Source organism: Bombina bombina, chromosome 4 (genome assembly GCF_027579735.1).
Source record: "Bombina bombina isolate aBomBom1 chromosome 4, aBomBom1.pri, whole genome shotgun sequence".
Classification (NCBI taxonomy): domain Eukaryota; kingdom Metazoa; phylum Chordata; class Amphibia; order Anura; family Bombinatoridae; genus Bombina; species Bombina bombina.
Window position 1 is genome coordinate 307,052,345 of NC_069502.1, and position 18,139 is coordinate 307,070,483.

An 18,139-nucleotide genomic window follows, 5' to 3' on the forward strand; every position below is an offset into this window, starting at 1 on the left:
TATAGGGTGTTGATGTCATTAGACCACACCCCTTCTCATTACAGAGATGCACATCACCTAATATGCTTAATTGGTAGTAGGCTTTTGAGCCTATACAGCTTGGAGTAAGACAACATGCATAAAGAGGATGATGTGGTCAAAATACTCATTTGCCTAATAATTCTGCACTCCCTGTAAAATGGCATCATAATAATTAAATAATGTAGTCTAACATGTAACTTTTGTAACATAATTGTAAAAGTTGTATGGGATACCTATATTTTAATGTAAACATAATGTATTTAGGACTAGATTACAATGATAGTGAAAAGTAGTATCCAACATATAAATCCTGTTTTCAAAATGTAAGTAATAACAATTACATTAAACCAAACACCCAATCTATCAGAAAACTCTTAACAAATGATTTTATGGAAATAAAATATATTTTCTTTAATAAACATCTCTGACTCTTTGAAATGTGATAACTCTTTTCTGATTGGTGTACACTCTACAGCAAAGACTGGTCTTTGAGCAAACAAGGCATTATATGTATGCGAGTATTTAGCTATTGATTAGCAATGACAATTAGTAGACCCCTTTTCATTTAGTTATTTTCCATTATGACATTAATTTTAGATGATGGCAGAATGAAACTCATTCTTGGTTTAGATGTATTAAGGCTACCAAAATTAATGCAATTCCAATGATTTCTTATGTATTTCAAACATTCTTCAATCTTATTACCTTCTTATCATTCCGATTTACAAAATCTAATGAAAAAAAACTTTGTTTGGAATAAATCCAGGACAGTAAAAAAAGGAATATCTCTTCCTGATATTGTGACCTATTCCATAGCCATCATACTCCAACATGAAGGCATCACAGAGCATCTGACAAAGCATGGGTTACTTTGGAAAGTAATACTGGATGGACCTAAAAACGTAGGTATTTCCTGACCAGACGCTACACAGGAATTTCTGAATCATTGCATATTTGGGACTGGTTCTTTAACAAATTGGGTTCCATTTATGAAGCTAGGGGATTCAGCTTTGGAGCACTTTCAACTGCAAGTTAAGAAGCAGCAGTTGTATGCCTGCTGTTTCTTAACTTCTCTGCTACCTCAGAAGTGACAGATTTAAATCACTCACGACTAATCCGACCAGGCTAATTGGCAACATCTGCTCTTGTGTGATTGGTTGTGTGAGAGCAAAAGGCAGGATTGCAAAAAAGAGAGCTGTCAGTGAACATCTTAAATGTAGGTTATTATCTCCTTTCTTTGGTATGGTCCAATTTGGCCCGAATTTTTTAACTATGACACATGGTCACAACCTAAATATGACCACCAGAATGTTCTATTATGAATGGAATGGAGTGTTTGGATATTTAAAAATAAACATTTCAAAATTACACAATTAGCAAATTATATTATTACTATTATTACATTTCATTAATTGATAGTATTGTTTGAGAAAAAAAATTGAAAAAAATATATCTGTATTTTTATATAGTTTATAACATTTACTAAAAATGAATGTGTAATTGTCTAAACATTTTTCTGGTCTGTAAATATATTTCAGCCCCAAGAGCAGTAAAACATGGTATAAAAATGCACTAGTCAAAGCTCTAGCTGAAGTTCGAGCTAAGCTGATACATAAATAAATATTTAGATTTCCCATATATAAGGTTAATATCTCCATACCATCTGATGACACTGTAACCGGTTGATACAAGTTTTAATGAGTGCAATGTAATTGTCAACCTTGTATTAAAAACATAAAAAATAATTCCTGCCACATCGTGAAAATTTGAATTGAAGATACATTCAGCAGGTTAATTGATCAAAAACTATATCAAACATGATTGTAGGAGGTTTCATTCACTGGTGATTACACAGCCTCAATCCACAAAATCCCTAAACCACATTCCAATATTCCTGTGTCCTGATACTGTGATCAGCCTCATCATATTACTCACAAATGCACTTGTAAATTTACCAATTAACCCATAACATAGAATGAGGCACACATATAATTGAAGCATAACTCAGTATTTGACAGTAGTTCATTTTCTCATTACCTTTCCTTTTTAAGTATTCTGCAATTAGGGCAGCAATATGGACGTAGCACATGGCTGCCTGCAAATAAAGACATAAAATGAAACTGTGTGAAAACCAAGGCCTCTCTAGAACATTGAATAATCAGTTGAAAACAAACAATGCAGTATAAAAGATATAAAAACAATGGGGCTCTACTATATCTAAGTAGTGTGTCCAGAAATAAGGTGCGCCTAATTTATGCTATTTCAAAAAAGTGATAATATGGATAGATCCTAAGTTTTATATCTTACAAAAAATAAACAATATGAACTGTATAATTATAAATACAAATACATAACAATAGTCACCACAGTCATATGGTTAGGAAATATACATCCATAGATGCAAGTGAAAGTCCCAATATTGAGTGATGTCCAATCTGGAAATGATGTCCCAAACGATAGCTGCTCTCTCCAAAGATGTTGAAAAAGAGATGACTGCGTTCTGTATAGAAACAAAAAAAGAGAAGAGGCGCTCTGGTGCAGATGATCCTTGGCTACAAATGATTCTAAACTAACAGTTCAGAGTAATACTCACAAAGATGTTTGCACATGCAGTGCAATAACAGGTGAGCCGAAGCTTCAGAGCCGCTCGGCTGACTCGCTAGAGGGTGAAATCAGCTGTTCACTGGGTAATCACTTCACCAACGATGTGGGGAAAAAAGATACCTATGACATAAAATATAGATACCGCCCTTGGTGCAGATTATCCCAGGCACAGAATACACATACAACAGATGTCGAGAAGTTATACTCACAAACGGAGTTGCACAAGCAGTGCAATATCAGGCGTGCCGAATCTTAAAGAGCCGTTCGGCTGACTCCCTGAGGCCTGTACAGCTGCTCCTGGATCGTTGGAGGAGTGGTGGAAAATAAAGGTGGATATGCCGATAGAGGTTAATCCAAGCAAGGGATCAATAAGGCAAATAGAACAATTCACCAGCAAGGTAGACAAAATAAAAGTATTTATTAAAAATATAAAAATAACTTAGCAACGCGTTTCTCGGCTAACATGCCGTTTCATCAGGCTACATAATTCTAAGAGCTACCTTGCTGACTTAAAAGGACTGACAGGACCAATCAAAACCCTGAAAATTCACACACCTCCCTTGCTCAGGTGTACTATCTGATTACAGGGTGTCGCCCTGAGATACATAGCACTTTTGTTAAAAATGAATACAATTTATACAAACTTCAAAAAAATCTTTCTATATATACAAGGGCAATTTAACATGAATCGATAGCAAGTTTTAATCTCAATAATTGTAACAATAATATTTAGATATTTCAGTCTTACAAACAATATAACAATATAAAAGAAATACAATATAATAATCAGATATTTATAAATATAATAGATGAATTCTCAGTAATAAATTTATAATAAACATATAAATCATATAATAACAAATTATATATAAATACAAGAATAAATACTAAAAATATATAATTACTAAAAATATATATAAAGCCATATAATCAATCATATTACTACATCTAATGGTCGGATTAGAACTCACGACCTAGTGGCTGGGAAACCATCAACCCAGCCACTAGGCTATAAGCGGGCTTCTGATGCAAGTGTTCATAGTGTACTGAATGTATCTTGACAATGCTGTGACTGGTGCAAGTGGTGCATTATACAAAATAAACGTGTGTGTGAAAAAAGGTGTATAAATGTGATGTACTTGTGCCTAACAGATTGTGGTATTTACCTTTATAGTGATGTACATATAAGGATAGCAATGATGTACCATTATGTGATGGATTGCTATGTGTGGCCATAGCAGATATGTGTGACATGTTGGTTAACATACTAGTGTGATGGCTAAAAATAAAATAAGAATTGACTAAAAGCCAATCTTGGAAGGGGATACTAGTAATTATTATAATGCTAATATGTTAATAATTTGCTAAAAAGATATTATGAATGATTATTAAGAATACTTGATGTATTCATATGACATATTTACTATGTTAATGTATTCTTAATGTGACAGTATTAAGCCACTATATATAATGTGATATATATTAGTATTAAACATTGACTAGATTGGATCTCCCGACCTCATAGTATAAATATCTAACAAGCTAACCGCTAGGCCATGACTGCCTGTGTGCAAAGAGTGGTCAAATAGTTAAAATACTAATGTGGTGCCTAAATATAAATATTGACTGATAGCCAATATCATAAATAATATTGATTATTAAAGTGCTAATGTATTAAAAGATTTTTAACTAAAAAGATATTGTGGGTGAATATTAAGAATGCTCCGTTTACTCGTGTGACATGTTTGATATGCTAAATATATTCCTGATATAGCAAAATTGTGCATCTATATTGTTAATTTAAAAGATAAAAAATTAAAAAAAAAAAAAATATATATAAATAAAATTTAGTATAAATTAATACTAATAAACAATAATGGCCAGATTTGAACTCCTGACCTAATAATATAAAGACTATCAACCTAACCACTAGGCCACAACTGCATGTGTACCAAGATTGGTCGAATTTTCTTATAATCAGCTGTATATGGTCTATTAAGATTATTCATATGCTAATTCAATACTATACTATTACATAAGATAGGGGTAATTTTGATAGGCAGAGAGAGATTATATAACAGCTTTATACTTTTAGTTAATAAATATAATCTAGAGGGCTGCCAAATCTACATTAATCTAAAAGGCTGCCAGATCTACATTAAGGTTAAGTCCTAATGGGTGTAAAGTTTTTAGTTTATGAATCCAAAAAGTCTCTCTCTGCCTAAGCCTCAAAAATCTATTATATGTATGGGATGGTATAATTTCTTCTATGGGTATTATAGTGTAACAATTGGGGTTCCCTTTGTGATTTTTATGGCAGTGTTTAATAACACTGTGTGATTTCTTGTTTTTTAAAACACTACAATAATGCTCTGACCACCTATGGCTCAATCGTCTAATAGTTCGGCCGATATATTGAATCCCACAAACACAAGAGATAAGATAAACTACATATTTTGAAGCACAAGTCATTCTACTTTTGATCTTGTAAGTTTTTTTGTCTACAAAGGATTGAAACACATGAGTACCATGTCCTATGTGATCACACATTTTACATCTGGATGCTCTACATTTGTATATTCCTCTGCCCTTTATTTGGGAATTCAAATTTCTTCTATTCTTAGATTTATGATTTTCTTGTTTGGCCTTGTGTTTTACTACTTTACTAGGTGCCAAAATATTTTTAAGATTTGGGGCCTTTCTATACACAATGGAGGGAGTATCTCCAATTAGATCCTTTAAAATAGGGTCTCTTTTCAGGATTCTCCAATGTTTTTGGAAAATTTCACTTATATGTTTATAATTACAGTTATACTGTGTAATAAATCTTATTTCAATAGGTTTATCATCTCCCCGTTGGATATTATGGTTTTTGTTAAAGTATGTCTCTCTATTTTCATTTCTAGCTCTTTGATAACTAGAATTAATAAGGTCTGTTGTCGTACGACGCTCAAAGAGAGATTCATGGAAAAGCATTATCCAACAGACCTTATTAATTCTAGTTATCAAAGAGCTAGAAATGAAAATAGAGAGACATACTTTAACAAAAACCATAATATCCAACGGGGAGATGATAAACCTATTGAAATAAGATTTATTACACAGTATAACTGTAATTATAAACATATAAGTGAAATTTTCCAAAAACATTGGAGAATCCTGAAAAGAGACCCTATTTTAAAGGATCTAATTGGAGATACTCCCTCCATTGTGTATAGAAAGGCCCCAAATCTTAAAAATATTTTGGCACCTAGTAAAGTAGTAAAACACAAGGCCAAACAAGAAAATCATAAATCTAAGAATAGAAGAAATTTGAATTCCCAAATAAAGGGCAGAGGAATATACAAATGTAGAGCATCCAGATGTAAAATGTGTGATCACATAGGACATGGTACTCATGTGTTTCAATCCTTTGTAGACAAAAAAACTTACAAGATCAAAAGTAGAATGACTTGTGCTTCAAAATATGTAGTTTATCTTATCTCTTGTGTTTGTGGGATTCAATATATCGGCCGAACTATTAGACGATTGAGCCATAGGTGGTCAGAGCATTATTGTAGTGTTTTAAAAAACAAGAAATCACACAGTGTTATTAAACACTGCCATAAAAATCACAAAGGGAACCCCAATTGTTACACTATAATACCCATAGAAGAAATTATACCATCCCATACATATAATAGATTTTTGAGGCTTAGGCAGAGAGAGACTTTTTGGATTCATAAACTAAAAACTTTACACCCATTAGGACTTAACCTTAATGTAGATCTGGCAGCCTTTTAGATTAATGTAGATTTGGCAGCCCTCTAGATTATATTTATTAACTAAAAGTATAAAGCTGTTATATAATCTCTCTCTGCCTATCAAAATTACCCCTATCTTATGTAATAGTATAGTATTGAATTAGCATATGAATAATCTTAATAGACCATATACAGCTGATTATAAGAAAATTCGACCAATCTTGGTACACATGCAGTTGTGGCCTAGTGGTTAGGTTGATAGTCTTTATATTATTAGGTCAGGAGTTCAAATCTGGCCATTATTGTTTATTAGTATTAATTTATACTAAATTTTATTTATATATTTTTTTTTTTTTTTTTTAATTTTTTATCTTTTAAATTAACAATATAGATGCACAATTTTGCTATATCAGGAATATATTTAGCATATCAAACATGTCACACGAGTAAACGGAGCATTCTTAATATTCACCCACAATATCTTTTTAGTTAAAAATCTTTTAATACATTAGCACTTTAATAATCAATATTATTTATGATATTGGCTATCAGTCAATATTTATATTTAGGCACCACATTAGTATTTTAACTATTTGACCACTCTTTGCACACAGGCAGTCATGGCCTAGCGGTTAGCTTGTTAGATATTTATACTATGAGGTCGGGAGATCCAATCTAGTCAATGTTTAATACTAATATATATCACATTATATATAGTGGCTTAATACTGTCACATTAAGAATACATTAACATAGTAAATATGTCATATGAATACATCAAGTATTCTTAATAATCATTCATAATATCTTTTTAGCAAATTATTAACATATTAGCATTATAATAATTACTAGTATCCCCTTCCAAGATTGGCTTTTAGTCAATTCTTATTTTATTTTTAGCCATCACACTAGTATGTTAACCAACATGTCACACATATCTGCTATGGCCACACATAGCAATCCATCACATAATGGTACATCATTGCTATCCTTATATGTACATCACTATAAAGGTAAATACCACAATCTGTTAGGCACAAGTACATCACATTTATACACCTTTTTTCACACACACGTTTATTTTGTATAATGCACCACTTGCACCAGTCACAGCATTGTCAAGATACATTCAGTACACTATGAACACTTGCATCAGAAGCCCGCTTATAGCCTAGTGGCTGGGTTGATGGTTTCCCAGCCACTAGGTCGTGAGTTCTAATCCGACCATTAGATGTAGTAATATGATTGATTATATGGCTTTATATATATTTTTAGTAATTATATATTTTTAGTATTTATTCTTGTATTTATATATAATTTGTTATTATATGATTTATATGTTTATTATAAATTTATTACTGAGAATTCATCTATTATATTTATAAATATCTGATTATTATATCGTATTTCTTTTATATTGTTATATTGTTTGTAAGACTGAAATATCTAAATATTATTGTTACAATTATTGAGATTAAAACTTGCTATCGATTCATGTTAAATTGCCCTTGTATATATAGAAAGATTTTTTTGAAGTTTGTATAAATTGTATTCATTTTTAACAAAAGTGCTATGTATCTCAGGGCGACACCCTGTAATCAGATAGTACACCTGAGCAAGGGAGGTGTGTGAATTTTCAGGGTTTTGATTGGTCCTGTCAGTCCTTTTAAGTCAGCAAGGTAGCTCTTAGAATTATGTAGCCTGATGAAACGGCATGTTAGCCGAGAAACGCGTTGCTAAGTTATTTTTATATTTTTAATAAATACTTTTATTTTGTCTACCTTGCTGGTGAATTGTTCTATTTGCCTTATTGATCCCTTGCTTGGATTAACCTCTATCGGCATATCCACCTTTATTTTCCACCACTCCTCCAACGATCCAGGAGCAGCTGTACAGGCCTCAGGGAGTCAGCCGAACGGCTCTTTAAGATTCGGCACGCCTGATATTGCACTGCTTGTGCAACTCCGTTTGTGAGTATAACTTCTCGACATCTGTTGTATGTGTATTCTGTGCCTGGGATAATCTGCACCAAGGGCGGTATCTATATTTTATGTCATAGGTATCTTTTTTCCCCACATCGTTGGTGAAGTGATTACCCAGTGAACAGCTGATTTCACCCTCTAGCGAGTCAGCCGAGCGGCTCTGAAGCTTCGGCTCACCTGTTATTGCACTGCATGTGCAAACATCTTTGTGAGTATTACTCTGAACTGTTAGTTTAGAATCATTTGTAGCCAAGGATCATCTGCACCAGAGCGCCTCTTCTCTTTTTTTTGTTTCTATACAGAACGCAGTCATAAAAGATATAAATTGTATTTGATCTCTGCACAATCTAGTTTTCTACAACCATCTTTTTTTTCTGGAACAAATTCTTAAATTGAAGGTATATAGACTTTCAAATTGCTTCAATAATCAAATGTCAGCAACGTAAGAAGAAACCCTTATGGTTTTGAGAATGCTGTTCACCTTCAAATGTTTTCCTTAGAAAAGTTATGGAAGATACTAATGAATGATTCTTAAAGGGACAGTAAAGTCATAATTAGACATTCATGATTTAGACAGAGCATACAATTGTAAACAACTTTCCAATTTACTTATATGATTTAATTAGCTTCCTTCTCTAGTTATCATTTTCTGAAAGGTTTATCCAGGTAAGCTCAGGAGCATCAAAGAACCTAGGTTCTAGCTGCTGATTGGTGGCTGCATATACTGTATATATATACTAATTGTCATTGGCTCATCCATGTGTTCAGTTAGAAACCAGTAGTGCATTGCTGCTCCTTCAACAAATTATACCAAGATAATGAAACACATTTGATAATAAAAGTAAACTGGAAAATCTTGGGTTTCATGTCCCTTTAATGAATGATTCTATAGGTGTTCTCCAACAGAGTGCTCGCTGTCTGAAGCTTTATTGGTGTATAGTAAGACTACATGAGGCTTGTTTTGTCTGTTAATTTTACTTCCCACACATGTACTTCTCAAGTCACTGGTCATACATGTTTATAAATTATATGGGGGTGTGATTGCTGGTTATATAACTACTCTCTTTATATAGAATTACATATCATACAACTGGTCTCTGCATGTGGATCTCTAGCTCCAGTTCTTTGAAAATAAGCGCACAATGTTCTCCCGAAGCGCATTATATTCCAATGTACTTTAAAAAAAAAAGGTTTTATTTTTAATTATTAAACATATTTTTCTATATATATATATATCAGTTAATGTTCCTGTAAAATATGTATCTATACCAATATATCTACAGGATTAGAGGTATAGGTATATATAGATATATATATATATATATATATATATATATATATATATATATATATATATATATATATATAAATATTTATTTAAAATAAGCATAACATTTTCCTGTATGTAAATAAAATCGGAATGTTAAATATTTATGGTAACTACACAGTAAAACAATATATATATTAGCCCTTGCAGTCAAATACATGGCCATATAATATACACCTTTGAAACTTTATAAAAATATATTAATATTTATCTGATTAATTTTTATCAGATAAAGTTTAAATGTTTATTTTAATGTATTATGTAATGTATTTACACAAGGTCTTTAGTCACGCTTATCCAATGCACGTTATGAAAGCAATATCACTCGCATGCAAACATTAGCGTTCCACTTCTAATCTAGCTTAAAATGTTTAATTATGCATAATTGGAAAAATGGTGATGCATTTTCATGATTTATTTTGCCTGCTTTGAGATTAATATAACTCTAAAAAGAAAAGTATTGTTACCACCCTGCCAACAAGAGAGAATTTCTGATGCATAAATAAAAAATACACTCTAATGTTCTAAAAATAAATACTAAATATTTACTTTAAATAGCTTAAACTGTTTGCTAAAAGTGACATTTTCCCATGAAAGTATATACATTACTTCAGCAGTACTTGGCATTACCCCAGCCATATTGTATGCCTATGCAAATTAAGCTGCATTATGGGTATGCAGTCCATCCCGGTTTACTTCAGTAGTGAAAGAAAAATCTTGAAGGGCACATCAGCATTAATGCACCATGCATGTTTATAACTGGAAACATCTGTTTGTTTCTGAAAATAATATGCAGAAATAATGTTTCCCCAATGTTGTGTCTAGACAAAGGCTTATGCAAGCTTTAATGTTTTAAGTCTGGCTAAGTTTTGAGCTATGCTCTTTCAGGCCCTACCTTCACACTGATGGAAAAAAAATAGATGAAGTGAGATCAAAACAGCACATCTCTGAACCTTGAATCACAACGATGAAAATAGAAGCCAATTGAATGACACTAGAAAAGCCAAGCAAGAAAATATTTGTGGCTTCTCATGCTTTACTAGTAATAACCGCAAAATAGATGAAAAAAGATAAGTTAGTCCAGTTAGTGGATTTATTTGACTACATTTAGAAGCAACTACAAACATGCTGAATATTATATTCACTCGGACATACAGTGAGGCCTCGGTTTACGAATTTAATTCGTTCTCCGGGTCGTTTCGTATTGCGAAAAATTCGTAAACCGAAACACGGTTTCCCATAGGAATGCATTGAAAATCAATTAATGCGTTCCGGAGGTCCGAAAAAATTCAAGTAAAGTGTCCAAAAAAGGCTCCAAAAGGCTCCAAAAGGCTTAACAACTTGCTGCAAATGGCTCCAATGTCTCCAAAAGGCTCCACAACTTGCTGCAAATGGCTCCAAAAGGCTTAACAACTTGCTGCAAATGGCTCCAATGTCTCCAAAAGGCTCCACAACTTGCTGCAAATGGCTCCAAAAGGCTTAACAACTTGCTGCAAATGGCTCCAATGTCTCCAAAAGGCTCCACAACTTGCTGCAAATGGCTCCAAAAGGCTTAACAACTTGCTGCAAATGGCTCCAATGTCTCCAAAAGGCTCCACAACTTGCTGCAAATGGCTCCAAAAGGCTTAACAACTTGCTGCAAATGGCTCCAATGTCTCCAAAAGGCTCCACAACTTGCTGCAAATGGCTCCAAAAGGCTTAACAACTTGCTGCAAATGGCTCCAAAAGGCTCAACAACTTGCTGCAAAATGGCTCCAAAACCTCTCCAACACCTCTACACTGGTACCCAAACTTCATTAATTCAATCATACTTGAGTATGCAGGGGGCACAGGGGCCACTGGTTTCGTTTTGCGAAAAATATTCGTAAACCGAGGGGGGCAAACCGGCATTTTGTTTCGTATTGCGAAAAAAATTCGTAAACCGAGGGGGGCAAACCGGCATTTTGTTTCGTATTGCGAAAAAAATTCGTAAACCGAGTCAAATTTTCTTCAAATTTCGATTTCGTAAACCGAAATTTCGTATACCGAGTCGTGCGTAAACCGGGGCCTCACTGTACTATTCACTTGGACATATAAGGAGTATACACTAAAATTCTCTGAATGTTTACAGAAATAAATGTGTTCACTTGGAAAAGAAAGTGACTGGTTAGGAGTTCATCATAGAAATGCTTACTAAAAAGGACATCAACACATTTTGCAGCCTTTGATTTCTGCCAGCTAGTCAAGTAATGTAAATATGAATAGGCCTCCCCATTTTTTTTAATGGAGAATAACAAAGACCAGGAATATGGAGTCTGCATGATGAGGTCACATATGCAGACTACAGCTGGGCAGAATCAGGGTGCTTCTTGTATTGGACCTTATGTGATATGGGTGAGAATGGTTGTCCTTGAAACTGGGAAACTTATAAGGAAAAGAGGGGGTGGGAGAAAAAGTCAACACTTTTGCCTGGTTGCCTGGACTGTCTACTGGGCACTATGTATAAATGGTGGTATTTATATTATTTATAATACTGTATAATATATAATATAAATACAGCCAGTCAGAATTGGGAAGTACAAAACTGGTGTTGTTGTAATAGATTTAATTTAAATTTAAACAGCTTTTGCTTTACACACTTTCAGACAAAAATAAAATAAAAATCAACATGTTAAAATGCTGTTCTCTCATATGTATGAGATTTATTTTTGAGTACAATGTATCTTCAACATGAGATTGTTTTTACAAAAAAGATATCACAGAAATGGTACACCACTCAGTAATGTAAAAGCACACAGTTCACTGTAAGCAAAATTAACTGTGATAACAAGGCAGAGTAACACATCACTTACAAGTTGAAAGTAAATGCGATCGTTTGAGCACAATAGAATTTAATGCGTGTCTGGATAGCGCAAACTTAGAGCTCTGGTTAACTGTTATGCTTTAATAAAAAGTTTCACAAAAACACACAAAAAATATATTAAAAAGTACAGTTGCATTCGTAATAACACTATCTAATAAAAATAATATAAATAATTAATAAATATATAAATAAGATATGAGATCTTATTTGTTAGAAACAAAAAACCATGCAAATGGCTTTAACATTGAGATACATACATATACTGTACATGTCTAAATATGTATATATATATATATATGTGTGTGTGTGTGTGTGTGTGTACATATGTATTTATATGTGTATATATGTATTTACAGACATATAAACACATGAATACATACGTATACATATCCTTAATAGTCAAGTAGATGAAAACATGTATAATGTTATTTATGCAATATTCTTATTTAATAACGTTTTTTAACTGTGTATTTACTGTAAATATTTCACATTCCAATTTTCTTCACATAGGGGAATATGTTCTCAGTATTTTAATAGATATCCCAATATATATCTGTATATATCTATACCTATATATAATAAAATATATGAACATTGGAATGTGAAATATTCATATTTTCAATTTGAGTTATTGCACTTGAGAAAATGTGATCGGGCTTGCGCACGAGTAGACTGTTAAGTTTTTCTTTCCACTTTTCATGCTCGATTGACTGTTATGTGGGAATACGCTAATGCAATCATAATATTTGAAGTTTGGCTTTTTGCATGCCTCAGGTTAGCTTGCGAGCAAATTTTTTTTACTTTCAACTTGCAATACGAGCGATACCCAACACGCGCAAAAAAATTAATTCTAGCAAAGTTAACGTGCGAGCAAGAGCAATAAATAGCGATCCACCTGTATTCTAGCCTAAAGTGTGTAAAACTCTCATTTTATCATCAGAATTGTCTGTAAAAGAACACTACAGGAACACACAATTTGAAAAGCCTCTATATACTCCAGTTAAAAAAAAATCAATAATTTCATGAAAAGCGGGCAGTATAAATAATGAATATACATTGTGCTATGCTTAATTAAACATTTTATGAAGGATTTGATTCAGAGCTTAAAATCTTTAAATGTTCAATTAACATGTATACCAGTCTTGTGCATTAGAGGTTCATATTGTACTTGTGAATTCTGCTTTCCAAAGCTCTAAACATACTATGATTTGTTTCTTTATGCAAATACCCATCTGCATTGCACAGTCACTGCCAGCCAACATATAAAGTCAAATTACATTTCTATTATGTGCACAGATGGCAAACACATGCATTCAAGTAGATCAAACCACAGTCACAATCAGATGTAAATTAAGGCTTCAGACGCATATAGTTCCAGATTAAGATATATCAAGCAAAACCATGCAATTTTACCTCGGATAAATCTCCATTCCTAGCATGAATTTTTGCCATACTCTCCAGCCAGGTCCTGCGTAACTCGGGTGTACTGGCATATGAGTTGGCCAAGCTGTATTGAAGATCCACCAGCATCTCAGGGTCTTTCTCGTGCTCCTTCATCTGGGCTGTTGCCATCAACACTGTCCTGATACGCTTTGTCAGATCTTTGACCTCTGCTGGAAAATGAGTGTTCTTTGGAAGAGAATACAGTTATCACCTTCTAATGATGTAAATGTTTCAGACTGGTTATTTGTTAAATTTGAGTAAAAGACAAATCCCTACATATGTGGATTTAATTTGTAAGCAATGAAACCCCAACATACCTGTTGCTTTATGAGCCACCAATTACATTTATTGGCAATGATCTAATTAATGAAACACCTATTGTAATGATTAACTCACCTAGAGTATCACAGAGAGATAGGAGTGATAAGTAAGGCAATGTCCTTTCCATGACTGTATAAATTTAGTCTTCTTATAACATATTTGTTTTACCTTTTATGCTAATCCACGAGTCCCTTTTACTACTTTTAAATTTACCAGATATAAGGAGTTACACCAAAACAAGAGGACATTATCTCAAGCTGAAGGGTAGTAGGTTAAGGAGTAATTTGCAGAAGCATTTCTTCACAGAAAGGGTATCAGATTGATGGAATAGACTTTTATTAAAGGTGGTAAAGAAAAACACTGTGTGGAACTTCAAGAATGCCTGGCATAACCCTTGAAGCTCAATGGATTTTTAACATTCAAACTCTAACCCATAGGACTAATTAATTAATTGCTACCTGTCATGTTTCCTACAAAATAAATTCTACATTTGAAATAATTAAAAATATTTTTATTTTACAATATTTGTTATCCTCTATATAAAAGGCCAAGTGTGTTTGTCCGAAGCTGTCATGCGCAGTAGAGACAGCACAAGGACAAACACACCTGGCCTTTGATTCCCTACCTGATCTGCGGCAGAAATGGGCGTGACCGGACATGAAGGGGGCATGGCCGGGCACAGAGGGCCGTGAAAGGGGCGTGATCGGGCGTAAAGGGGCGTGTGGTCGCTCACGTAAGATAGAGGGGATAGAGAGAGAGAGAGAGCACAAAAGAGGAGAGAGAGCGCAAAAGAGAGGGGGAAGAGAGAGAGCACAAAAGAGAGGGGGGGAGAGAGCACAAAAGAGAGGGGGGAGAGAGCACAAAAGAGAGGTGGGGGAGAGAGCACAAAAGAGAGGTGGGGGAGAGAGCACAAAAGAGAGGGGGGGGAAGAGAGCACAAAAGAGAGGGGGAGAGAGCACAAAAGAGGGGTGAGAGAGCGCAAAAGAGAGGGGGGAGAGAGCACAAAAGAGAGGAGGGAGAGAGAGCACAAAAGAAAGGGGGGATAGAGAGCGCAAAAGAAAGGGGGGAGAGAGAGCGCAAAAGAGAGGGGGAGAGAGCACAAAAGAGAGGGGGGAGAGAGAGAGCGCAAAAGAGAGGGGGGAGAGAGAGAGCTCAAAAGAGCGTAGGAGAGAGCGCAAAAGAGAGGGGGAGAAAGAGAGCAGAAGAGGGGGGATTAAGAGAGGGAGATAGACAACAAAAGAGATGGGGAGAAAGAGAGCAGAAGACGGGGGATAAAGAGAGGGACATAGACAACAAAAGAGAGGGGGGAGAGCGCAAAAGAGAGGGGGGAGAGCGCAAAAGAGAGGGGGGAGAGAGAGCGCAAAAGAGAGGGGGAGAAAGAGAGCAAAAAAGAGAGGGGGAGAGAGAGCGCAAAAGAGAGGGGGAGAGAGTGCAAAAGAGAGGGGGGGGAGAGAGCACAAAAGAGAGCGGGGAGAGCACAAAAGAGAGGGGGAGAGAGCACAAAAGAGAGGGGGAGAGAGAGAGCACAAAAGAGAGGGGGGAGAGAGAGCGCAAAAGAGAGGGGAGAGAGAGAGGGTGGGAGAGAGCGCAAAAAAGAGGGGGGAGAGAGAGCGCAAAAGAGAGGGGGAAGAGAGAGCGCAAAAAAGAGGGGGGGAGAGAGAGAGAGCAAAAGAGAGGGGGGAGAGAGCGTGCAAAAGAGAGGGGGGAAAGAGAGAGAGCAAAAGATAGGGGGAAGAGAGAGAGCGCAAAAGAGAGGGGGGGAGAGAGAGAGCTCAAAAGAGAGGGGGAGAGAGCGCAAAAGAGAGTGGGAGAGAGAGAGCAGAAGAGGGCAGATAAAGAGAGGGAGAGAGACAGCAAAAGAGAGGGGAAGAGCGCAAAAGAGAGGGGGAAGAGAGAGTGCAAAAGAGAGGGGCGAGAAAGAGAGCGCAAAAGAGAGGGGGGAAGAGTGCAAAAGAGAGGGGGAGAGAGAGCCCAAAAGAGAAGGGGAGAGAGAGCACAAAAGAGAGGGGGAGAGAGAGAGCACAAAAGAGAGGGGGAGAGAGAGTGCAAAAGATAGAGGGGAGAGAGAGTGCAAAAGAGAGGGGGGAGAAAGAGAGGGGGGGAGAGCGCAAAAGAGAGGGGGAGAAAGAGAGCAGAAGAGAGCGCAAAAGAGAGGGGGGAGAGAGAGTGCAAAAGAGAGGGGGGAGAAAGAGAGCGCAAAAGAGAGGGGGGAAGAGCACAAAAGAGAGGGGGAGAGAGAGCGCAAAAGAGGGGGAGAGAGAGCACAAAAGAGAGGGAGAGAGAGAGAGCACAAAAGAGAGGGGGGTAGAGAGCGCAAAAGAGAGGGGGAGAGAGCGCAAAAGAGAGGGGGAGTGAGAGTGCAAAAGAGAGGGGGAGAGAGAGCACAAAAGAGAGGGGGAGAGAGCGCAAAAGGGGGGTGAGAGAGTGCAAAAGAGAGGGGGGAGAGAGCGCAAAAGAGAGGAGGGAGAGAGAGCGCAAAAGAAAGTGGGGATAGAGAGCGCAAAAGAAAGGGGGGAGAGAGAGCGCAAAAGAGAGGGGGAGAGAGCACAAAAGAGAGGGGAGAGAAAGAGCGCAAAAGAGAGGGGGGAGAGAGAGCTCAAAAAAGAGAGTAGGAGAGAGCGCAAAAGAGAGGGGGAGAAAGAGAGCAGAAGAGGGGGGATTAAGAGAGGGAGATAGACAACAAAAGAGAGGGGGGAGAGTGCAAAAGAGAGGGGGAGAAAGAGAGCAGAAGACGGGGGATAAAGAGAGGGACATAGACAACAAAAGAGAGGGGGGAGAGCGCAAAAGAGAGGGGGGAGAGCGCAAAAGAGAGGGGGGAGAGAGAGCGCAAAAGAGAGGGGGAGAAAGAGAGCGAAAAAGAGAGGGGGAGAGAGAGCGCAAAAGAGAGGGGGAGAGAGTGCAAAAGAGAGGGGGGAGAGAGCACAAAAGAGAGCGGGGAGAGAGCGCAAAAGAGAGGGTGGGAGATCGCAAAAGAGAGGGGGGGGAGAGCACCAAAGAGATGGGGAGAGAGCACAAAACAGAGGGGGAGAGATAGAGCACAAAAGAGAGGGGGGAGAGAGAGCGCAAAAGAGAGGGGAGAGAGAGAGGGGGGAGAGAGCGCAAAAAAGTGGGGGGAGAGAGAGCGCAAAAGATAGGGGGAAGAGAGAGAGCTCAAAAGAGAGGGGGGAGAGAGAGAGCTCAAAAGAGAGGGGGAGAGAGCGCAAAAGAGAGTGGGAGAGAGAGAGCAGAAGAGGGCGGATAAAGAGAGGGAGAGAGACAGCAAAAGAGAGGGGAAGAGCGCAAAAGAGAGGGGGAAGAGAGAGTGCAAAAGAGAGGGCGAGAAAGAGAGCGCAAAAGAGAGGGGGGAAGAGTGCAAAAGAGAGGGGGAGAGAGAGCCCAAAAGAGAGGGGGAGAGAGAGCACAAAAGAGAGGGGGAGAGAGAGAGCACAAAAGAGAGGGGGAGAGAGAGTGCAAAAGATAGAGGGGAGAGAGAGTGCAAAAGAGAGGGGGGAGAAAGAGAGGGGGGAGAGCGCAAAAGAGAGGGGGGTAGAGAGCGCAAAAGAGAGGGGGAGAGAGCGCAAAAGAGAGGGGGAGTGAGAGTGCAAAAGAGAGGGGGAGAGAGAGCACAAAAGAGAGGGGGAGAGAGCGCAAAAGGGGGGTGAGAGAGTGCAAAAGAGAGGGGGGAGAGAGCGCAAAAGAGAGGAGGGAGAGAGAGCGCAAAAGAAAGTGGGGATAGAGAGCGCAAAAGAAAGGGGGGAGAGAGAGCGCAAAAGAGAGGGGGAGAGAGCACAAAAGAGAGGGGAGAGAAAGAGCGCAAAAGAGAGGGGGGAGAGAGAGCTCAAAAAAGAGAGTAGGAGAGAGCGCAAAAGAGAGGGGGA

The 18,139-nt window shown here is 37.0% G+C and overlaps 1 protein-coding gene across 1 annotated transcript in view; it reads right to left on the bottom strand.

Moving 5' to 3' along the window:
• The window catches only part of DOCK10 (dedicator of cytokinesis 10), a 618,846-nt gene that overhangs the window by 142,508 nt on the left and 458,199 nt on the right, over positions 1 to 18,139 (bottom strand). The window contains 2 exon segments of the mRNA XM_053710021.1: positions 2,059 to 2,116; positions 13,932 to 14,147. Of these exon segments, the coding sequence (XP_053565996.1) occupies positions 2,059 to 2,116; positions 13,932 to 14,147 (274 nt within the window).